This window comes from Zeugodacus cucurbitae, chromosome 3, assembly GCF_028554725.1.
Source record: "Zeugodacus cucurbitae isolate PBARC_wt_2022May chromosome 3, idZeuCucr1.2, whole genome shotgun sequence".
NCBI lineage: Eukaryota > Metazoa > Arthropoda > Insecta > Diptera > Tephritidae > Zeugodacus > Zeugodacus cucurbitae.
In genome coordinates this window covers 26,932,501-26,957,657 of record NC_071668.1, presented here as the reverse complement: position 1 = coordinate 26,957,657, position 25,157 = coordinate 26,932,501, and the positions used below count along the sequence as shown (strand labels likewise).

The 25,157-nt window shown below is 38.0% G+C and overlaps 2 protein-coding genes across 3 annotated transcripts; one reads left to right on the top strand and one right to left on the bottom strand.

Annotated features, from left to right (window-relative positions):
• The first annotated feature begins 1,513 nt into the window (after positions 1-1,513).
• LOC128920292 (uncharacterized) lies at positions 1,514-2,906 on the top strand. Its single transcript, XM_054227354.1, has 3 exons — positions 1,514-1,735; positions 1,796-1,918; positions 1,993-2,906. The coding sequence occupies exons 1-3, from the start codon at positions 1,703-1,705 to the stop codon at positions 2,743-2,745; spliced, it is 909 nt and encodes a 302-aa protein (XP_054083329.1). The 5' UTR covers positions 1,514-1,702; the 3' UTR covers positions 2,746-2,906.
• Positions 2,888-4,442, bottom strand: LOC128920291 (putative nuclease HARBI1). 2 transcript variants are annotated; one of them, XM_054227352.1, is made up of 3 exons: positions 4,202-4,442; positions 3,759-4,132; positions 2,888-3,693 (listed from the first exon to the last, which is right to left on the bottom strand). In XM_054227352.1, exons 1-3 carry the CDS (start codon positions 4,374-4,376, stop codon positions 2,935-2,937), a joined length of 1,308 nt encoding a protein of 435 aa, XP_054083327.1. In that variant the 5' UTR covers positions 4,377-4,442; the 3' UTR covers positions 2,888-2,934. The 2 variants fall into 2 exon arrangements, with proteins under 2 accessions (XP_054083327.1, XP_054083328.1); XM_054227353.1 differs by having other exon boundaries at positions 3,759-4,442.
• Between the last annotated feature and the right edge of the window lie 20,715 nt (positions 4,443-25,157).

The window sequence follows — 25,157 nt, the reverse complement described above, 5'->3', positions numbered from 1 at the left end:
CAATACTTCCTCCAGATCCTTATACCTCATAAGTTTCAAAGTTCCGGTGGACTTTATACCGTATATATGAGATTTCTTTACAAATTTAAGTGAACGTGTACTTTTGGTGGTGAAAATTAGTGAAAATGGTCTAGGAATTACACCTGCCTCCATATACTATAAATACTGATCTTCGCTATTCTGCTGGATTATGCCGAATATATGATGCCAATTGTGTCTTGTCATGATAGAATTACATAAATAATTTGGAGAGTATTAGCCTTGATGTAATCGTCTACCTGGGCTAACTTCAGCAGCATATGATCCACTAATTCGATCCATTAAAGTCCACTGGATTAACAAGAACCATCATATAGAGTCTATTTGTGTTCGAGTAATTTCTGGACCGATTACGCCATCAAGATACACAATATCATAGATTATATATATGTATATATATATATATTTGGCGTAAGAACCGCTTTAAGCGATTATAGCCGAATCCACCAGAGCGCGCCACTCATTCCTCCTTTTTGCTTTTTGGCGCCAACTGGAAACAGCAAGTGAAGCCAGGTCACTTTGCACTTGGTCTTTCCACCGGAGTGGAGGTCGTCCTCTTCCGCGGCTTCCTCCAGCGGGTACTGCATCGAATACTTTCAGAGCTGGAGTGTTTTCTTCCATCCGTACAACATGACCTAGCCAGCGTAGCCGCTGTCTTTTTATTCGCTGAACTATGTCAATGTCGACGTATAAATCGTACAGCTCATCGTTTCATCGTCAATCATTGATCATATGTGTCAATCATTGATTATATGTTCATTTAATTTTAAAACGAACGCAAATCGTTTTAAATTGTTCGACTTATTCCTGAGAAATAGTTTTTGACCCAAAAGTAAGCAAGATCACGTACATTTTCGATTTGTAACACCACTTTGGGGCTTTTTACTGTAAAATTTAATGCTTCTGGTGTTTTTCGTTAATGACTTAACGCACTTGAAGTAGTTTTCTACATAACCTTCGTAAGGTGGGTTTGGCTACTAACTTTTTTATAATAATTAAATAATAAAGCAAGTAAGGAAGGGCAAAGATCGGGTGTCACCGAACATTTTATACTCTCGCAATTTATTTATTTAATTTTATTAATATAACTCTCAATTTGACTCACATATTCGTTATAAAGTCCATTAAAAGTTTGAAAACCTTAATATTAGGTATATGGGAGCTAGGAGAAATTAGTACCTGATTTAACTCGTTTTTGGGACGAAGACATATTATTAGAAAAAAAATATTCCCTCTGAATTTCTTCAAAATATCTGAGAGACTTATCTACATTTTCGGTAAAAACTTTATTAGAAGCACTGAGGTCCTCATGTTCGATATATGGGGCGTTGAAACGGATTTCTGCGATTTTTAGAAGGGCATTGCCACACTATAAATGCAGTATTTGTGCAAAGTTCTGTTCCGATAGTGCTAACTAGTTGTGAACCGATTTGACTTATTTTCGTAAAATACCATTGGGATGCCAAGAAAATATTAAGGGTATTCGTTTAAACGTGTAAAAGCCCCGTAAACCTCTTAAACCGTGTATATTTACGAATGCGTAAAAATCTGGCAGCAACTTATATGGAAATTCATTTAAACACATTACGCACCAATGTCAGTGTGTAAAGAACACTTGTAAATTTACGATATTGCAAAAGCAACCCTACCAAACGACCAGCTGATGAATATTATTGTGAAAATTAAAATGGAAAAGGTAAGAATGAAACTCGGAACATAAATTTTATTTAATTGTTGCAATTGTTTTATATTTCAGGATAAAAAGTTAAAGCAAAAGCGTCTACGGCTGAAACCGTCCCATCGCTGGACAGAGTCGCAGTCCCTGCAGCTGTTGCAAGCAGTATCCGACGCAATTAAAGATAGTCCAGAATCTTTTGAGGTAAGGGTTTTAGAAAAGTGAAAATGTTTAGGTACATATGTTTGTTTTAACACGAATTTACGCATATCTTCCAGAAACCGACCTCCCAAAGGTTTTACGAAAAATTGCAGCAAAATACACCGGCACTTCAATCTGTCGTTTGCGTAGCTATGAAAAGCAAAATGAGGTATCTCAAAGCGTTGTACGTTGCCGCGGCAGCCTGGAAAAACAAAACTGGGTCTGGACTACTCGCTAATGGTGACGAGTCAAGCGTATCAGCGCATGTCAACAAAATTTGTCCCAACTTTGACTTACTGGAAGTTATCTTCGGGCAACGCAAAAATGTAAATCCCGGAGTAATTTTTGAAAGCACTGACAGCATTGAAGTACTGGCTGATTCCCCTTGTGCTGATAGTTCGTTAAACGATACCATCGATTCCTACGACTTGTGTGCGCTCGATTGTGAGGATTTAGTTGACCCAATATTACCTATAAGTATAAGTAGCGATTGCAGTGCCGCCGCCGCGGCAACTTCTACACCACAAAGTTCGTTGGACTTTAGAAGTTCAACAAAAAAACCAAAAAGAAAGAGTGAAGCCCCGTTCAATAAATTGATTTTTATTCAGGAGAAAAGGTTGGAATTAGAAGTTAAGAAAATAGAATTAGAAAAAGAAAAAGAAAAGAATGAGGTCGAGTTGAAAAGAATTGAACTGAATAATCAATTAGAAATGAAAAGAATTGAAACTGAATCAGAAAAAGAAACCAAACTGGAAATTGAAAAACTGAAACTTGCTAGTGAAGAACGCATTAAAATGTTTGAAATAGAGTTAAAGTTAAAATCAAAATAAATGTGAAACTTTAAGAGATTTCACATGGTACTTTTTTCGCAAATTTAAAAGATCTCATAGCAAAATACATGTATATTTGAATGTAACTAAATGTTAATAGGCACAGAAGCACTTTTTATTTTTCTGTAAATAAAAGCATATATTAATGGATTTTAAAGATATGTAAACATGAGTTTCAATACTTTATTTTTAAGTTTCCATTAGTGATAACAATGAAAGGCGCTTAGATGCACCTTCAACTGTTGGTAAGTTTTGATCCCCAGGCTCGTCGACTTCACTGTTTTCACTAATGCTTTCTTCGTCAACATCAAAACCACCGTCGTTTTCTTTTAATATAATATTGTGCAATATCGCACAAACTAATATCCACCGGCATGCAAACTTTACCGAATTATCACTCTTTATTTGAATTTTGAGTTCTTTCAAGCTATTAAAACGTTCTTTCAATAAACCAAAGCAATGCTCAATTCTTATTCGGTACTGGCTGAACGTTCTGTTGAACAGAATTCGTTGATTCAAGGTGCCTTCCGTTGCGTTTATTCTAAAAGGAGTAATAAGGGTCGAAGTTAATTTATATGCACTGTCTGCAGCTAACCACTCTGATCCTGTTAGCATTTCAGTGGCGTTTGTGGATAGCTCGCAATTGTTGTATATCCTAGCGTCGTGAACACTACCGGGATACCCCAATACCATATGACGAATTACTAGTTTGTGGTCACACACACATTGAGCCTTAAGTGAATATATATGCTTGCGAGAAAAATATGCTTCGCAATCTACAGTGGGTTTTTCCGCCAATTTTATCTCCGTTCCATCTACGTAGCCAACACAATGTGGTAGCTCACTGAGTGTTTGAACAACTAAAGCTCTACGCTCTACAGGGTCCGGCCAAAACAGAAACTGAGTTTTCCTTTTAATAATTGCATCAAATACCCTGTTGGTCATGACCTATTGAGAAATTTAAAATACAGCTGAAACACAAATTTTAACCGATACATATGTAAATAGCTCACCTGTATTACTCCACCATCGCTAATACCAAACAAACTAGCAATTTTAGTAATTGTTGCTCCTTCTCCACATGAACCCAGTCGGTACATTACTACAGCCAATTGAATTTGGATAGGAAACTGTTTACATGAACGTGGACCATTGAACACTTCGTCATCCTTTATCAGATCAATGATAAAATCAAATGTGGTTTTGCTGACTCGCACAATTTCTCGAAACCTGTTTTCATCCAAATGCGGTAATACATCTATTAAAAAGTTGGGTGATTTTGGGACAGAATGATGAACAAATGTAGATCCATATCTAAAATATGCAGCAGCTGCCAATGCAAAGCTAAAGTCTTCCATAATTTCATCTTCCTTTTTGCGTTGGATTTCTGAAATCATTTATATATTTATGTATATATGCGCCTTTAAAAAATGTAGCATTGACGCAAAACAATTACCGTCATGTTTTCCAAACAGCTCCAACATTAACAAATCAAATACTAGTGATTTTTCGCAAAGTTGAATAAATTTTGCTTTTTCGCTAACTTTCGGCATTTTAATATTTTGACACCCAAACAGCTGTTTAATACATAAATAAGTGGCATTTACACAAAGAATTTGAAGTGCGTTCATGTAACACACTGCGTATTTGCATAAATTTATGCGATGGGTAACATTACACGTTTAAACGAATACCCTTATTATAAATTGATAAAAACAACCTCGAAGATTAGCTGTGATATCTTCAAAAATTTGGAATAAGCTTTAAAGGCTGTCGGCATTGTCCATAGTGTCTGATGCATTTTGAATAAATTATATTTAGAATGTTCTCAAACAATATTTTATGTTTTCCCATAGGTCAGAATTATTCTTCTTTCCTCAAAATTATTATACAAAACAAACTCCTACCAAAGCCACTATAAGGACTTTTCTTATATTGATTTGATTCGTCGTTAAAGCTGTCAAGTTTTAAAATAATTTCATTTATCTAGTTTAAATTTAATTTTCCAATATTTGAAGATTTTCTCTAATCCCCGATTGTAAATCATTTCCAGCGGCAGCCAAAATAATTAGAGTTTATTATGTTACTTACAACCATCAGATTCGCAACAATAGTTTCAACATTAGTAACATGCTGCTTGGATGTACGGCTAAAAAACTACTGACAGCTAATTGAATTTAATTTATTAACTATATTTCTAAACTACAAGCAAAAACGCAAAAACGCAAATCCCAAGCGAGCAACTAAAACGCACAGAGTTGCACAATAAAAAAGCGCGCATTATCGCCGCTGTCCTTCGAAAAGTTATCTTTATTATTTCAAATGCAAAACTGTCCACCCCCGAACAGTTGTATCTTTCTCCAGTACGTGCCGAAACACAGTAATGAATTCCCAAATTCTCCCAGATTTCAAATTCATATTCGAGGTCAGCAATTTAAAATGCATTCTATAGTATAATTTAATTAAATTTGCACATAAATTATTTATAATTGCAATTAATGTAGAAGTGAAAGGGTTTCATAGTATTCGCAACAATTTAGGGCAGTGGCACACAAATGCCCGCTGCCATAGCAACACTTCCAGTTTTGCAATGTTGCGTATACGCCGAGTCGCCCTTTAGCTTTCTCTCACTCTATGCGAGTTTTGTTTGTTATTTGATGCTCGCTCTACGGTTGGTTGCAAACATAAATAATTATTAAGAGCTGTAATAACCTATTTCATATAAATGATCAGTTCGCAAACCACATTCAACTGTAATTACAACGCAGACACACGCACACATTGCTGACTCTGAAAGCACAGTGACGTAGAAATGAACAGTTTGATTTGGAAATAATTTTGTGGTGGTATGTGGTATAAATAATAAAAAGTATAGAGGAAATACGAAAAAATTCGTCACAAAATTTTATTAAAATTCAAAAATATAATTTTATTTATTTTCTAAAATATTTATTAAGTAGAAAGCTTATTTATTAATTATCTTGAAAATTCAGTCACCTTTTAAGTCCTAATTCCAAAACTAACTGTTTTTAAAGTATTTCAATTTTTGTTTGATATGCTATGCAAATGTACATATATTTATGCGTAACGGTACACTGCTTTTACCCACACACATGTGCAAAGCGTAGGCAGCAGCGTTATTTCGTCGACCACAACACGCTTCCAGCCAAGTTGCACCTTACATTTCACACTTAGTCGCCGCCATTTCCCCACTCACGCATTAACGCATTCACTCACTTAGCTATGCATGCAGCAACGTATTGTCACCTTGCGGCCACAAATATTTTGCCCGTTGATTGCGAAATTGCTTATTGCTGCCACATATGCTTCGAATATATATGTATATGAACCATGGTACTGACACACTCTTAGGCATATATGCATATAGTATATGTAGATTACAGCAAGGTGAAGAGGAAATATTTATTGTTTTTTTAAATTAAAATGTCAAATTATTAGGAAAATTTCAGAATGTTAATGAATGGATATAACTGGAGTCCGACCAATTAATCGGCTTTGACATCGGCATCAGTCACAAAATTTATATAAAACACAGTTTGATACATGTTTGACTGAATCAATCAATACTCATGATTATAATATTAAGTTTAGTATAAAGAAATTCATTATTTTTGCATCAATTGAAGGTTTTATTAAACGTAGTTAAAATTATCCAATTTATATGAAATATGCACAGTTTTGTTCAACGACTTGTTGAGATTTTGAAGATAATTTCATAATGCCACTCTTAGAGAAATCCTCGTTGCTGTTGACAAAACAAGGGACAGTTGATTTTTAAAAGTTTCTCTTGAGTCGAATTTTTCACAAGCAACAGCATTCGCCAGGTAAAATGAATGCAAATGAATCTCCCAAACAAGCTCCCTAAGCTTCTAACCAGTCTCTATCAATATGTGTGGCCTGTTGAACACAATTATTTTCCTATCTAGGCAGACGGTTCCATTGTTGACAGTACAAGGTCGAATTAAGTCCACTGCCCACTCACCACGACTCCACTACGACCATTTTCGCTTTACTAAATAAATTTCGATTAACCGGCATCTGTATCGGCGGTAAATTGGGAATCGATCAGACACTTGATATAACATGAAACCTCAAAATTTGAGATTTTTTCCAAAACAGTGATTTTATTTATCAATGAGACAGAACAAACATTTTCAAAAGCAATACTGTTTTGATATATTCTGTTGAAAATAATTCAGGTGTATTCAGACTAAACATGTTCCTATCTAGGAAAAGGTCGATGAGCTTGAAGGAATGCTCCAGAGAAAACACTTATAGAGCATGTTACTACAAAACTCACATCTCAAGAAAGTAAAAGCTTCAAAATCAATTGGTACACCTGTGATTAGTTTTCTAACGAATTAGTATATGTATTTGCCATTAGATTGACTTCTAAAAAAAAAAGTGTTGCTAGTAGATGATAGTGAAATATAGGCGAGTTTTGATTCTTCTTCTTCGAACTGAAATTCTAACTTATGGATTCGCCATACTTATATCGCTATAATTCTCTTTAACTAATCTTTGGACGGCAATATCTTATTCCAAATTATTTCCTACAATCAATATAGACGAACTAAACTGTTTCAGTTGTGTACATGCATAAAGAGGTTTATCTGAATTTATAATTATTGAGAATTATCTAATATATTGTACACCATTGTTATTTCTCGTCGAAAATTTGATGATGAAGGATTGTTTCACAAACTTTTGTGATCCATATTCAAGTATTCAAAACAGTTTGTCATTCTACATAATTATTAAATCGAAACAAGAGCCACCTTAAAATGTCATTCAAGTTGCGAATGTTTGAAAAGGGAACAATTAACATCGCAATTATTATAATATCTATTGTTAGGACAGTCGGCCCAACGAAATCGGAACGGATTCGCATTCCGGAAATATTCCTCAAAACGATGTAAATAATATTTTCTGCAGGTAAAACAGCAATATATATATATACCATATACTCGTATATATATATATTTAGCGTAGGAACCGCTTTAAGCGATTATAGCCGAATCCAACAAAGCGCGCCACTTGTTTCGTTTTGCTTTTTGGCGCCAACTGAAAACACCAAGTGGAGCCAGGTCACTTTCCACTTGATCCTTGCATCGAAGTGTAGGTCGTCCTCTTCCGCGGTTTCCTCCAGGAAGTACTGCATCGAACACTATCAGGGCTGGAGTGTTTTGGTCCAATCGGATAACATGACCTAGCCAGCGTAGCCGCTGTCTTCTTATGCGCTGAACTATGTCAATGTCGTCGTATAACTCGTACAGCTCATCGTTTCATACGGCGAGCCAAATACGGCAGTGAAGAACTGATAAAGTGCATGCATCAGCTTCTTTGTAGAATATGGTCGTAAGAAAGCATACCTGACGATTGGAATCTCAGTGTGATCTGCCCAATCCATAAAAAGGGAGACCCCATAATCTGCGCCAATTACCGTGGGCTCCTCAACATTGCATACAAGGTCCTGTCGAGCGTATTGTGTGAAAGACTAAAGCCCACCGTCAACGAACGGACTGGGTCTTATTAGTTTGGCGTAGGAACCGCTTTAAGCGATTATAGCCGAATCCACCAGAGCGCGCCACTCATTCCTCCTTTTTGCTTTTTGCCGCCAACTGGAAACACCAAGTGAAGCCAGGTCACTTTGCACTTGGTCTTTCCACCGGAGTGGAGGTCGTCCTCTTCCGCGGCTTCCTCCAGCGGGTGCTGCATCGAATACTTTCAGAGCTGGAGTGTTTTCTTCCATTCGAACAACATGACCTAGCTAGCGTAGCCGCTGTCTTTTTATTCGCTGAACTATGTCAATGTCGTCGTATAAATCGTACAGCTCATCGTTCCATCGTCTGCGGTATTCGCCGTTGCCAATGTTTAGAGGACCATAAATCTTGCGCAAAACCTTTCTCTCGAAAACCCCAAGAGTCGTCTCATCGGATGTTGTCATCGTCCACGCTTCAGCGCCATACATCAGGACGGGAATAATGAGCGACTTATAGAGTTTGATTTTGGTTCATCGAGAGAAGACTTTACTTTTCAATTGCTTACTCAGTCCAAAGTAGCACCTGTTGGCAAGAGTGATTCTGCGTTGGATTTCAAGGCTGACTTTGTTGGTGTTGTTACGAAATTATCTACAACTTCATCAGTGTGACTTTAGACCTGGAAAATCCACCATGGACCAGATATTCACCATGCGCCAAATGTTGGAAAAGACCCGAGGAAGAATAATCGACACCCGCCACCTTTTCATCGATTTTAATGCTGCCTTCGACAGGTATCCCTAATACGGCTATGTAAACTGACGTTGAGCAACACCAAAAGCTCCGTCAGGATCGGGAAGGACCTCTCCGAGCCATTCGATACCAAACGAGGTTTCAGACAGTGTGACTCACTATCGTGCGACCTTTTCAATCTATTGCTGGAAAAAATAATACGAGCTACAGAGCTAAATAGAGAAGGTACAATCTTCTATAAGAGTGTGCAGCTGCTGGCATACGCCGATGATATTGATATCGCCGGAAACAACAACCGCGCCATTTGTTCTGCCTTTTCCAGACTTGATAAGGAACCGAAGCGAATTGATCTGGTGGTAAATGAGGACAAGACGAAATATCTTCTGTCATCAAACAAACAGTCAGCGCACTTGCGACTTGGCTCCTACGTCACTGTTGACAGTCATAACTTTGAAGTCGTAGATAATTTCGTATACCTGGGATCCAGCATTAACAACGCCAACAATGTCAGCCTCGAAATCCAACGCTGAATCACTCTTGCCAAAACAACAATAACTATAATATAATATAGTGCTATATCTTTTCAGGGGCTCAGGGCTCAAGATACTTCAAGGTTCTAATGTTACTATAAAATTTCTGTTTTTTTGTTCAATATTCCTCATATTGACAAAATTTTTATGCACCCTACAGGGTACTGCATGCATTTGTTTGCCACCAACACTCACCAGTTTGTTAGTAAACTTTGCAACCACTCAGTTGTCCACCACAAACGGCTCAACTGCGAGTTGCAACGTGCCACAGACAATATGTCCACATACTAATACTAAAGCATATTATCCGTTATATGAAGCAATAATCATAATAAACCATAATCTGTTACAGGTTTGTCACAACCGAAACCCTTTGCTGGTGTTGTTGTAATTAGATGTGATGTTTTCCTCTTAGTGCGATTTAATTACGGAATTGTTACTGATTTACTGGGAAATACCGAAAATTTCTGTGACACCAACACAAATACATATATGTACATTGCACTTGCGCTCACACACATACAGATACACATAGAGGCGCATTGTGATTATTATACGCACAATTTCACGCCCATGACATGGTCACGCATGAAGGACAACATCGCTTTGGATAGCAGTAGAATGTTATTCGACCACAACAATGTGGCTTTCGGCCAGTTTATTAACGGTAGTGTTGTGTTAAATGGTGCCGATGTTGCACATTTGGTATGCGGTCTGAAAATCATACATATTTAATAAATTATCCGAAGAGCAAAATTTTTTGAAATTACGAAAAGCACTAATTGATTCGTGGTGTTATTTGCTGGTTGGTTGTGGGGCTTCACACAGGAATTTAGCTAGCGTTGCCGCACTCGAATGCAAATACAAATCTATGACACATATGTATGCATAACTATTTAGCGAATAGGTTGCTTTTGTTGTTGCTCCTAATTAGCATTCCAACTGTTCCGAGTCTATAATGAGATTTGGGGCACAGCACATTATTATTAAACAAGGTGGGGCTTATTATATATACTATATACTATAATTGACATTTCTCTGTTCGCTATTTTTGTAACCTAGTCTTAAAAAAACGCAAAAAACAGCAACAAAATAAACTCTAGCATTAGCCTACCAAACCACTTTAGTGTATTTTAAACAAAGATGGCTGCCATCAATGTGGCAGTAGCAATATTGATCCGAAATGTATTCTCCCTCAGAAAGCAGCAAATGGGCATTCACTCCGACTGCAGAAGCGCAATACTAGCATACTTTCAGAGATTTGGCTTGAATTGTCATTAGCCGACTTAAGTTATAATAGGTTAACTTCTATGGCTGTACCGCACCAGAGATAAGACACTTTGACTATTTAAGACAGTCCTTTGTAATGTCAAAAATTTAACTTCTCATTAAGATTTAAGAATCGACAATGCACCTAGATTCTACCACTTCTACTAGCACCTAGATTCTACTTCATATCCGCTGATTCGTAAGGATCTAAGAAATGTTTACCTTAGCCTAGCAAAGGCAGGCCATTTTAGCAGGAAAGATTCCATCTCATTCTCTTCCAGTTAGACCCCTATGGCTATGAAAGATTGTCCTAGATCTTTTGCGGTTTATCTTGAGCCAGAAGGATGTTGCGACAGAGCAACTGCTAGTGACTGTCCAGCATTTGCTTATTTTTTTCAGAGTGGATGGTCATTTCTCTGAAAGATCCTGTTATCCGCAGCAATAAATCCAGTGGAACCTTTTCGCTTAAAGAACGCTAAAATAGTCCGGAAGCCCGAGACTGAAGTTGATAAGAAGTTCCCGACAATAAACTTTTCACCCAAACTTCCCTGCCAACTTCAACCTTTCCGTGAGGAAGCTCTCATCCAGCGAGTCCTGCACACCTCAAAATAAAGTCGCGTGGGTACGCCACCAGACACGTTCGCTGCTTCCCTGAGCCTGTTCGTTTTCGTGGGCGTAAAAAATTTCGGCTATTTCACAGCACCCGTGGAATTGAGAGCCAAGGAAATGATGGGACCTCTCACCACAAGTAGTTCTTTGGCTCTATGAACACCACCTCAGAATCCGATAGAACATTATAGGCTTGACTATGGTTTTGGTTTCATTGAGCCAAGGAGTTAGTTGTGGTGAGAGGTCTCATCCTTTCACGATGGTTGCTCTACAACAATACCGAGAAACAGTTGCCTATTTTGCTTTCTCCGCTATGTTGGCTTTCCAAGAGAGCTTCTTCTTCAGGATAAAAACTAGGTTCTTGACGCTCAAGAGGCAAAGACAAGATCCACCATCGATGCCAGAGTCGCTTCCGGTATTTTGAATTTCATAGTGAAAAGAACTAGCTCAGTCTTGCTATGATTTACAGAAAGTCGTTACTATGTAGTCCAACTCGTTACGACACCAAGGTACATACATATGTGTCATTTCCTCAACGGTATCCAAAAATTTACATTCAACCATAAGAGCTAAGTCGTCTCCATAAACGATCAACCGGCATCCGCTTTCCTCAAACTTTCCCAGAAGGTCATCTACGACCATAATCCATAGAAGAGGTTAAAGAACTTCTGCTTGGTGAGTATCCCTGTTTGCATCCCGACACACACATGCGGTGCTCCATTTCCCCACAATTGTTCTATCGCAGATAAAACTGCAAATAAGATGCCGATTTAAATAATCATGTAGAAATTTGCAAGCGCTTTGTCGAATCGTGAGGATATTTTTGAACCATTCGAAGCTTTTTGCTAGCATAAGAGACAGCGCTTGCTTTTATACAACTGAGATCTTCCCAAAATATTATTTCGAATATTCTAACAGTTCATTGTCAAAGTTAATAATATTCCATAAATGCTTTTAATAATTTCCTCAGTCGAAGAGCATAAAGTAACATTAAATAAGCATTTTTTTGACGTTCCAACACAAGCATTAACAAGAATATAAAGAAATAATAAAGAACATTAAGCCAACTGGCGCTGAGCCGCGAGAATATATCCCGCAACCGCCTCGTTTGTTGCGCAACGATCTATCATCAGTTAGAAGCGCTACGCAACACTAAGAAAATAGGAGAACGGTAAATAGGTGTAAATAAGTGTAATAGAATTTAAGATGGCATTGCCACCACCCAATTGTCGGATATATTAGTACGCACATGCTGCACATGCCGTATGTTGCATCACCGACAAAAAAACACTGTTCTTCTCAGAAACGAGAAATCTCGTTTTCACAGAGAGAAATTTGTCAAGCGGCGTAAAGTCGCCGCAAGCAGCGCACCACAGTCGCCGCATTCGCCACACACTCACACGCATAAAAGTCAAAATGATAAAGTGCTTTTAATTTACTTCAACTGTACTTAACGCCACATTGCTGGCTGCTTGTCTCTACTTTGAATTTATTTTGAGTTGCCGCTGCGTTTTCAAATATTTCTAGCTTATACATACATAAGTGTGTGTGTGTGCGCTTCAGTTGCCTCCGCCACCACTGCGGTGATGCCATTATTTCAGCAGTGATTTGAGTTTCCTGCTAAGTTACAGAGTCATGTATATATATATGGAGACATAATAATACAGTTATACATACACACATACCAACCAGCACAAAAAATTATTTACCCACTCGACGTCGCTCTGGCTTTACATCTAACTTCCGGTGGTAACTCGCTGGGCGGGCCCCTTCAAATATTGCCGACTTCATCAACGCACTTTTTCGCTTCCCCAGCTTGTATGCTGTGCGTGCGCCTTTGTATGTCAGCCCCTCTGTGTACTTTTGCAACTGGCTGCCATTTCAGCTGGCAACGGCTTAAAAACGCGCAGCATGACGCGACTTTTGTTGACGTATGAAATATGAAAAGGAACGCGCACAATATGGCAGTAGGCAGGCAAGTGACTGAGCGCAACAAATGTAAATATATATTGGTGTGCGGGCATTTTTTACATAGTGTTCCATAGGCGTACAACATGTGCCCGACAGCCGCTTAGATTGGCGGCAGCAGTGTCATTGCCTTTATGCCGCGGCGACATCACCAAATGTCTCCGGTATGGCTGCCAAGCACTCAACGTCACCACCTCAGCAGCCATTCTCAGCCACATCCGTTTCCGCATACGCTTGCGAATTGGCTTACCTTGAATTGCTGGCAGACACAGACGTGCTGTGGCAAGCCGAAATCATTTATTTATGTTACGTTTTTTTAGTGAATACACTAGAAAAAATTGTTTAATAACTATGTAAATTAGTTTATTTCCACTTTTTAAGCTCTTCAAGAATTTATTTGGTGCCACTGTACAATACAGATCAAGGACCACAAAGATATGTAGTCACGGGTGGAGTACCACATGGTTTAGTTCTGGGTCCGTTACTATGGAACTTACTGTACGACGGGATACTGCGCCTCCCACTAACAAAGGGGATACAAATAATGGGCTACGCAGACGATATCGTGAGTATAGTATCAGTATATAAATACTCAGACAGGGCAATACAAATTAAGGATTGGCTTAAAGAAACAAAGCTCCAGTTGGCAAGCCAAAAAACAGAAGCAATACTAATCACTAGTCGAAAAAAATAGAGTTCGCCACGTTCAACATCGATGGATATTTATTGTAACACATCAACCCCTGGAATACTTGAGAGTTAGGATAATGACCAACATCGGCGGACCTAGGCAGAAGAGACGCGACCTCCTGGCCAAAGTGAGCCAAGCCGTATTAATGTACGGTGCACCCATATGAGGAACGGCACTGCAACAAAAAACATTTTCCGAAAAGGCAAAGGCAGTCGTCCGATTAAATGCAATTAGGGTTGCCTGCGCTTTCCGGACAGTGTCACACGAAGCGGTTGGATTTATTGCAGATCTTATGCCACCAAATATACTGGCCATGGAGCTAACGAGAATTTTCGAAATAGCTAAAAGCACTGGGAGACGCCTAACGAACGAAGAGCGGACGTGTGAAAGACAGACGAGCCTAAATGAGTGGCAATGAAGGTGGGATGAGGCCTCGAAAGGCAGATGGACGCACTCGTTAATCAGAAACGTACGACAGTGTGTTGAGCGGAAACATGGTGAAACAGATTACTATCTGACGCAGTTCCTGAGTGGTCACGGCTGTTTTAGAGAATACTTGCACAAATATGGGCACGATGATTGGACCGACTGTTCTTTCTGTGGCAACGAGAGTGAAAACTCTAAACACCTATTCTTCGAAGGTGTGCTTTATGAAGGAGAAAGAGCTGAACTGGAGGCACTCATAGCGTAGCGCTTGACGCCAGCAAATATTGTGGCGCATATGATTCGATCTCAGCAGATATAAGACAGAATAAGGGAATCTAGAGCTGAGGAGGAAGGAGCAAAGAGAGACACGTTGACACAACAGTAGGAGACAACAAAAAAAAACCCTCCTTAGTCATAGGGCTTCTTATCTGACCATTGTCCCATCGGGATCCACGCTGTAAGGTTAAAACTCTTACCGGATGCTAGCTGTAGAAGTTACATGTAGGGGACTAGCTGAAATCATCTCATCACTTTCACTCGCCCTTGCAAGATTAAGAACAAATTTCTCGATTCTCATTTTTCCGAACGACTGCGCGAAAACCCGGATATAGAAAAAAATCTCTGCAGATTTTTTGTAGGTTCAGGGCGCTTTGTCGAATCCTAATACCTAATCAAGGGGAGATTCTGGCTTCACCCTCTAAGGGCCAACCTACCTACATACCTACCTATCATATGACCAGCACAAAAAGTTAAAGTTTTGTAGGCCAATTAGAAATTCTAGATGTATCTCTACTCTAAAAGAATCGTGCTCAAATACCTTGAAGGTTTGTTAGACCTTATAAACTATTGATCCCTACCAAAGTAAGTAGTTAATTCGATAATTGCCATCTACATGAATAACAGTCCACAAATCTTCAAGCTTTAGAGAGTAGCGAATTTAACAAACTATTCAAACAGACTAACAGCATTTAAAGTGTAAAACTTCCGCTTTTGCATATGACCTCTAAAATTCCATTTTTAGTTTTTTCTTTAATAAAAACTTTTTTTGTCCGCATTGAAAAAACATTTTGATACAATTTGGCTTCAAACTGTGCCTCAGTCCTTACCTTGCCATAGATACCTTATGAAAATTTATTTATCAGTGACTAAAATATGACAACACTAAAATAGACTGAAATTATTCAAGGTGATGAAGGTAGCTAAAAAAGAGGAAGCCAAATGAATAAAAGATTCCTCAAAGTTATTGGTTGGCAAACAACTGCTAAAATAAACTGTGATTAACAAAAATGCAAAGCTTCCGAAAATGACTAAACCAATAATCTGATTGCTCACTTTTCTCATATAACTGTTCATAATTAGGCTGAATAAAAACTTTTTCTATTGTAAATCACAACATATTTTCTCCAAGTAGCGGGAGTTTTGTCATCAGATCACTACAGCATGTGCGTTCTAAGACGTAAGTAAAATTGGCTCAACGCTGCGGCTTAGTACTTTTAAACTGAATTTAACTGTTTTCAGACGTAATTTTTCACGTCACTCTCCCCTCAGCTGAAAATATATGCGTATGTAGTTGAAGGAAAATGTTACTTATACGCACCGGTAGTGCGACAAATGTATGTATTTTAATGCTTAAATTTAAACAAAAACTTTTCAGCTTATATTTAAGCATGTGCAATTGTACTCCTGTACATTTGTAGGTATGTATGTATGTATGTGAGTAACATTGAGCGCCAGCATTTGTGAAATGTATTTCGCACACTTACAACACACACACACACACATCTATGCAAACGCATTTTTCTGTATTCTCACGTATACTAAATAACAATTTTACGCTAAGTAATCCCTTTAATGGGATTTTGTGAAGATTTTCTTTTTGTTGCGCCTCCTTTTCTCTCTCTCCGTTATTTGTCACCTTTATTGTGCGCTCTTTCGTCTTATTTCATCTCTGTCTGCTGTAAAGTTCTCATTCTCATTAAATTGTTTATTTTTTGGTTTTACTTGGAAACCGTTATTGTTTACATTTTCATTTTGTTGAAAGCAAGAGGCGTTAACATGAGAAAATCCGAAATATGAAAGCTGCAAACGTGCGAGAATTCGTAATATTTTCGCCTGTCGATGGCATGCGGTGACAGTGTGTGGTGACTGAGGTGTGTGAAGGATTTAATTCAAGATTGTTGAAAGCGTGATTTTTACATTGGATCAGTGGCACAGCGTGTGTGTTTTAGATAATCAGGTTTTTGTTTTTGTATATAAATATAAGCATACATAAGTATGTAAGTGAGAGCTCTCTGAATAAGGTTCTTTTAAACAAATATTACTCAAATTTCCTCAATCGACAAAACGTGGACACGATTGTCCAGTCAAAAGCCTTTAAACACTACTTAAACTTAAAACCCAACCCACATCTACGAGACATATTTTTAACAAGAATTTAGAATTCAGCAAAGTACCCGGCTTTATTTGGACATTTAATTAATGAATTGCCCATACGAAATTGAAGTGACACTTACAGACAACACACTTAGAGACAAACAAATTTGTATATCTTCATCCTTGCTATTTACAAAGTGACCTAGCATAGTCAGCCCTCTGGTTCGCACTCCCTCAGTCACTATCATACCTATTCAAAAAAGGTTGTAGAATATTTGTTAGCCAAGAGTCAATGACATGTCGACCGAAGCCTGTCACTGATTGCCAGTTATGTTGTGTCTATTGTTGTTGTAGTTGTTGTTGCTGGTGTGACATAATAACATCAGTGATTGTCATTGTCGTCGTTGTCACTTAAATCATTGTTTTGGCTGTCACATATGGCTCTAAATATATTGACGTTGAAATTCATACCAGAGTATTATAATAGCCAATGCTAAATACCCACATATATGTATATGTAGGTAACGAGTATGTACATACATACACAGTTATATTTGTATGCTTGTGTATTTATATGAATATTTCTCGCTCATATGACTAAAATAGCTATAACGTCAGCCATTTATGCACGAAAGGACAACACTTGTGCCAGCACTTCTCTCATTATGTCTGCTCACTCCTTCTACTCCTAACAAATACATACATACATACATACATACACACAAACACAAGTACAATACATAAATTTTACGGCACTTGGCGAAAGAAAAGGGCAGCTCCCACTAGGCGCGCGCTTAATTTATAGCTCTTACTTAATCAGCTAATCTACTCAGCCGTACAAGGACAAGGCGTCAATTAAACACACTTAACAACAACAACAACATCTACATTAATGTTTATGGACACTTGCCATGCGGCACGTTGTATGTTACGGTGTATGTGTACAAGTGGAAGGCAGTAAAGGGAGAAGAACGAAGTACAATTAGATTTAACTTAGTAACTGCAATTAAGTGCTTGAATTTTTAATGCTCTTTCAAAGCATTTTGAACGTGATATTTGTGCTGTTAACCAGTTGTGGGAGAAAAGTTGAACGGTAGACCTCGCAGAAAACTAAGAATTACTTTTCCGAATATTGTGTAAGTTTGTTGTGTATATCACTGATCTTCCTGACCTGTTTAAAGGTCCGAAATAAATTTTCTCTCGATAGATCCCCTTATGGATTTAGACTATAAAAGACAGTCCGTTGTGAATCCAAGATCCCCCTTGATTAGAAGACTCAACAAAGCGGCCGGAACTTGCTGCAAATGTGCAGAGAAGAGAGTGAGTTCCAATAAACCTTTAAGAAAGTAAGTTCCAATAAATCTTTGTCTTGATATCTCAAATGCGAAACATTACAGAAGAAATTTATGAAATAATTTCACGTCGTCCACTTCCAGGCAACTTCTACAGCTAGCATCTGCTGGGATTTTACAGTGTAACAGCATCGATATCGATGAGGCATTAGCCAGTTAGAACCCCTACAACAAAGTAGAGATGCGTAAAACTAAAGTTAATAAGAAATTTCCAACAGTAAACTACTCCACCTACCTTCCCCGCCAACTTCGACACATTCATGAAGAAAGTCACCACTTCTCTTCAACAGTGACTCCTTCCCACCCAAAGCACCCTCGAGGGAATAAGGGTAAATAAGAAATAGCCAGGCTTGGCTATGGTCCAAATACAAGTGTGTGCTGAAAATGAAATCAGATTCACCATAATTATAGAATAAGTATGACCAAGAAATGGAACACACCTGACAATTAACTCAGAAATACAAAGAGAGCATTGTAAGGTAATGAGTGAGAGAATTTTATTCTCAACCTAATTGTAGAACGTCACTGAGCTAAAAAAGTTAATAGATCAAAAGAAAAATTTTGAAATTAGTTAAACAGATTAAAGTAGATCACAAATATAAAATGACATTGCATTGCACTGGCTGTGCTTATTACGGAATACATATATCTTCTTCTTCTTGACTGGCGTAGACACCACTTACGCGGTTATAGCCGAGTCCAAAACAGCGCGCCACGTATCCCTCCTTCTGGCAGTTTGGCGCCAATTGGTTATTCCAAGCGAAGCCAAGTCCCTCTCCACCTGGTCCTTCCATCGGAGTGGAGGTCTCCCTCTTCCTCGGCTTCCACCAGCGGGTACTGCATCGAATACTTTCAGAGCTGGAGCACTTTCATCCATTCGAACAACATGACATAGCCAGCGTAGCCGCTGTCTTTTTATTCGCTGGACTATGTCTATGTCGTCGAACAACACATACAGCTCATCGTTACATCGTCTGCGGTATTCGCCGTTGCCAATTCTTAAAGGACCATAAATCTTCCGCAAAACCGTTCTCTCGAAAACTCCTAGTGCTGTCTCATCTGATGTTGACATCGTCCACGCTTCTGCACCGTAGAGTAGGACGGGAATGATGAGAGACTTGTAGAGTTTGGTTTTTGTTCGTCGAGAGAGGACTTTACTTTTCAATTGCCTACTTAGCCCATAGTAGCACCTGTTGGCAAGAGTGATTTCGTTGGCTCACATTGTTATTGCTGTTAATTCTGGTTCCCAGATAGACGAAATTATCTACAACTTCAAAGTTATGACTGTCAACAGTGACGTGGGAGCCAAGACGCGAATGCGCCGACTGTTTGCTTGATGACAGGAGATATTTCGTCTTGTCCTTATTCACCTCCAGACCCATTCGCTTCGCTTCCTTATCCAGTCTGGAGAAAGCAGAACTAATGGCGCGGGTGTTGTTTCCAATGATATCGATATCATCGGCGTACGCCAGTAGCTGTACACTCTTGTAGAAGATTGTACCTTCTCTATTTAGCTCTGCAGCTCGTATTATTTTCTCCAGCATCAGGTTAAAGAAATCACACGAGAGTGAGTCACCTTGTCTGAAACCTCGTCTGGTATCGAACGGGTCCTTCCCGATCCTGACGGAGCTTTTGGTGTTGCTCAACGTCAGCTTACACAGCCGTATTAGTTTTGCGGGGATACCAAATTCAGACATCGCGGCATAAAGGCACCTCCTTTTCGTGCTGTCGAAAGCAGCTTTAAAAGTCGACAAAGAGATGGTGTGTGTCGATCCTATTTTCACGGGTCTTCTCCAAAATTTGGCGCATGGTGAATATCTGGTCAGTTGTTGATTTTCCAGGTCTAAAGCCACACTGATAAGGTCCAATCAGTTTGTTGACGGTGGGTTTTAGCCTTTCACACAATACGCTCGACAGAACCTTATACGCGATGTTGAGGAGGCTTATCCCACGGTAATTGGCGCAAATTGTGGGGTCTCCCTTTTTGTGTATTGGGCAGAGTACACTGAGATTCCAATCGTCAGGCATGCTTTCTTCCGACCATATTCTGCAAAGAAGCTGATGCAAGAACCTTATCAGCTCTTCGCCGCCGTATTTGAATAGCTCGGCCGGCAATCCATCGGCCCCGCCGCCTTATTGTTCTTCAAGCGGGTAATTGCTATTCGAATTTCTTCACGGTCGGGCAATGGAACATCTGCTCCATCGTCGTCAATTGAAATCTTCAGTTAGTGCCGGATCTTTTCGTAAAATTTTCGAGCATTACCCATGTCGGCCAGCTTGTCAAGCTCTTTATACTCACGCATTTCGGCCTCTTTCTTTTTTTGTCTGCAAATGCGTCTTCAGCTCTCGGTATCTTTCCCATCCCGCTCGTGTTGCGGTCGATCGCAACATTGCGAGGTAGGTAGTCTGTTTTCTCTCCACTGCGAGACGACAATCCTCATCATACCAGCTGTTTTTTTGACTTTTCCGAAAACCAATGGTTTCGGTTGCAGCTGTACGTAATGAGTTTGATATGCCGTCCCACAGCTCCCTTACACCGAGATGCTGATGAGTGCTCTCAGAGAGCAGGAGTGCAAGTCGAGTAGAAAATCGTTCGGCTGTCGGTTGTGATTGCAGCTTTTCGATTGGAACCTTCCTTGTGTTTGTTGACGTGTGCGCTTTTCTACACAGAGGCGGGTGCGTATCTTAGCTGATACAAGATAGTGGTCCGAGTCGATGTTGGGACCACGAAGCGTACGCACATCAAAAACACTGGAGACATGTCGTCCATCTATCACAACATGATCGAACTGGTTGCGAGTGATTCGATCCGGGACAGCCAAGTAGCTTGATGGATTTTCTTATGCTGGAATCTAGTACTACAGACGACCATATTTCGGGCCCCGGCGAAGTCGATCAGCCTCAGACCGTTTGGTGATGTTTCCGATTTGACCTATTTTCCCAACATAACATTCGAATGCCAGGAAAATATTATAAACCGAATTTTATTGAAATTGGTCGGACAGTTTCAGATCTATGGTCCACGCCCACTTTCCCAAAAAACGTGCCCCGGATTTCAAATCTACTCCTCACCCTGTTCACTTTGGTATATATAACTCCATACCTAACTCGATTAATTTGGTGAACAAAACTATTATACTCTCTTAACAACTTGGTTGCGAGATAAAAACTTGCTATGATTTCAGTACATAATAAAAATTTTACACCAAAGAGACTTTTTCATTATTATATTATTCTATTAGGCTAAGCATTAAATACTTTTTTAACGTGCGACGAACTTGTACTCGTGCATATTTAAAACTGTTAAATAACAGCTACTAAATACATTACAACATGCGCGCAGTTTGCCATTCAACTATTACCAGTCATTCACAAGAGTTGCCAACGCAAATTGCAATTGTAGAGCGCTGACTTTTACTATTATAAAGGTGAGTACGATTTCTATATATGTGTTTGAAAATATATAAAATTATTTTGAAAATTAATGATAATAATAAAATAATTAAATATACATGCGCCATAGGAGCTGACACAAATCCACGTGTACATATGGACACACATATTTAAATATATAGTACATATGTATGTATATATATAGCGCTAAATAACCGCAAACACTTGCAAAAGATAAATATGCACATTAACAGTAAAATTAATTTCGTAGCAAACCACATACAAACACATTAATATCGAAGAAAAATAATAACACATTAAAAAAATATTTCGGAATTGTTTCTATATACAATGGTGGTCATTGAATTAGAAACTAAGAATGCAAAATCAGTACTCACAAACACTATAATATAAATATATATAATTTATTTGAGATAGAAAACTATACAGTGTATAAAAATTAAATTCTATGAAAGTCAGTTATCGTAGATTTATCAAAAAAAAAAAAAAAATCATAGGTTACAAAAGGCCGCTGTAGACCCATCAAAATTAGCCGAATAAAATATGAAAGTGAAAGTTGAACATTTATTAAACGCCGAAACTATGAATTTAATCGGAAGAAGCTGGTCCTCATTGCACAAGAAATTTCAAAATCGGTAGAGTTTACCATAAAAAATAGTTATTGGAATAATGTTCTTTGACGTGACGCATCTAAGTCTTCTACTGGATGGAATGGAAAACACATTTGAGACATCCAATGAACAAGGCTTAAGATACCAACATACGCTAAGACACGGCGCGGATTTCTATGGGGTTTGGGGTGCATTTTTCTAAAGTGCTGTGTGCGTAATTATAAAGATTCTTTCAATATTTCTTTATTTATTGAATCTGCTTTTTGAAGCCTAACAATAAGTTATAAAATCTTAATTCTAATTAAAACTAGACAAGCTCAACCAAGTGATTGAGTTGTTTTGGTGAAACGTTGCTCTTTAGTAACTTTATGACCGCGTTATATAACAGAACTTTATTGTCTAGACTAAGTTTTGAGTTTTTGTTTAAAAACCAATTTAAATTTGCTGCTCTTATCTTCATGCAGGTTATTTTGCTCGAAATGTGTTTTCCCCACGTGAGCCTTCTATCCAAGTGAATACCAAGATATTTTACTTCAGTCGCTTGGGGTACTAAAATATTGTCCATTTTAACTGCCGGGCACGTTTTTGGTCTAAGGGGAAATGTAACATGCTTGAACTTTTGTTCATTTACATTATTACGCCAGTGGCTAGCCATTCTTCGACAAAAATCAAATGCTCCTCTAATACTCTTAATGCTATAATTGGACATTTGTTTCGACTCACTAAAGCTGTGTCAACCGCAAAAGTTGACATTACTAGCTGTTGGAAAGTCTGCTGTATATATTATGTATAGAGTTGGCCTTAAAACACTGCCTTGTGGTACACCAGCCCTTATTTGTCGTTCATCAGATAAGAAGTCTCCTACTTTGACAGTAAACTTTCTATTTTTTAAATAAGACTCCAAGGTTTTATGCATTTCGAGAGGTAAGCTGTTTTTAATTTTCTATAAAAGCCCGTCATGCCACACTTTATCGAACGCCTGAGCCACATCTAGAAATATAGCAGAACAGTACTCTCTATACTCGAACGCCCTTCTGATTTCGTTAGTAATTATATTTACTTGTTCTACAGGGCCATGTTTTGCACGAAAACCGAATTGGTGCGTTGATATTACATTATTTTCATGGAGGAAAGGAGACATTTTTTATAGTAACACCTTTTCAAACATCTTAGAAAGACAGGGTAGAAGAGTGATTGGTCTGTATGAAGATGACTGTGTCAAGCCTTTCCCTGGTTTGTCTATCATTATGATCTGCGACTTTTTCCATGAAATTGGATAGTATCCGAAACTGAAAATAGCGTTAAAGAGCAAGGAGTGCAATGTTAAAGCAATATTTTGTAACTCAATTAGCATTTTTGGAGTAATATTATCGTGGCCTGACGATTTTTTGGGATTAAGCTCTTTTATGATACTAACAATTTCAGTAGTTGAAGTTTTAATATACCCAAGCGACTCGTTTGCAGTATTAGGGATGATTGGCAACTTAAATTTGTTCTTTGGGCAATTAGATTGAAATACCTTCTCTAGGTGGTTTGCAAAACAATTTGCCTTATACTCGTCACTTCGTGCCCAGTTTCCACCCAAACCTCTTATAGGCACGTTGGAGTCAAATGGAGGCTTCATTGACTTTTGGACTTTCCAAAGAGAATTTCGTTTGCTTGAATTTAGACACAGTTTCTTCATATAAGCTGAGTAGAAAGAGAGCGAAGGAATAATAAACCAAGCATATTGTAAAATGTTTTTATGCCGATCATACCGTTTGATAATGATCCAAAACACACTTGAAGGTTATTGAAGAATGAATCGAAATAGGAATATTTTTGCATGGCCTCCACTATGTCCTGATTTCAACCCAATTGAAAACTTATGAGCGCAGTCGTGAAAGGAAATCTGAAGGTCTCAAAGTCAAATTGAAACAATTGCTATCGTTTCTTCTTCTAAATAAAGATAGTGTTTCTTAATTTCTTTAAATGTTTCGATTACATTTTGGATCTTTATATGCTGAATGCAATAATAATTTATTACTCTAGTTCTTAGTTTATATCTGAAATATAAGTAGCGAAGTCGTAATTAATTATATGGTTACCACTGTATATAAATAAAAAGTATTACATATAAGAGAATTCTACATTGAAACATCCAACTAGTCAGAAATGTACTAGTTCATAACTGGAATTTTACTATTTGGACTGAACCAGACTTTATCAACTATAAAATATGTAATTGCAAATATTATTATATTAACAGTATAATAAATTAATAAATATGTTTTACTTACTGGTTCACTACATGCCATTTACTATATTTGTGGTATATAAATCCTTATTTAAATCACTTGTTGTGGGAAAAAGAGTTATTTTTTCTCTTTTGAGACCACCATTTGACTGATAGTATTTGTTTATTTAAAAAGAAAATAGTCATCTGTACCTCACACTAGTAACATAGTCTTTAACTAGTTCAATTCACTGCAGGGGTATACAAATAATCACATATATGTAAGTATATCAGTGAGAGTGAAATTTTAATTTGTTTGTTTATCTGCGTGGTGTTTTTTACTTGAATGCTCATAAATTGCAAGGAAATTTCAATTAAAATTCCATTAATTAATTGCGTGTAATTAAATGCCGCACAAAAAACGTTTTGCATTCGCAAGGAATGTATTGAAAAGCTCTCAGGTATTTAGGTATTTTAAGTTGTGGTCGTTAAACAGAAAACAAAAAACACTTCGTTTGGCCTATTTGCAACATGCCAATTGCATTTTTTTAGGAATTTGATGAATTTCATTCGCTGAAATGTAAATATTTTAGAAACTAATTATGATTGAGATAAATACATTTGTTTGTTCTTATGCTTTGGCTTTAAAAATTGGATTTAAAAATTTAACTTTCGATTATATATTGTTATTCATGTATAG

Excerpts from the sequence above, each read along its gene's own strand:
- LOC128920292 (XM_054227354.1), top strand. The coding sequence starts at position 1,703 with ATGAATATTATTGTGAAAATTAAAATGGAAAAG. Across the intron at positions 1,736-1,795 it reads TGAAAATTAAAATGGAAAAG|GATAAAAAGTTAAAGCAAAA; the intron begins GTAAGAATGAAA and ends TTTATATTTCAG. Across the intron at positions 1,919-1,992 it reads ATAGTCCAGAATCTTTTGAG|AAACCGACCTCCCAAAGGTT; the intron begins GTAAGGGTTTTA and ends CATATCTTCCAG.
- LOC128920291 (XM_054227352.1), bottom strand. The coding sequence starts at position 4,376 with ATGAACGCACTTCAAATTCTTTGTGTAAATGCCACTTATTTATGTATT. Across the intron at positions 4,133-4,201 it reads GCTGTTTGGAAAACATGACG|AAATCCAACGCAAAAAGGAA; the intron begins GTAATTGTTTTG and ends AAATGATTTCAG. Across the intron at positions 3,694-3,758 it reads GCGATGGTGGAGTAATACAG|GTCATGACCAACAGGGTATT; the intron begins GTGAGCTATTTA and ends ATTTCTCAATAG.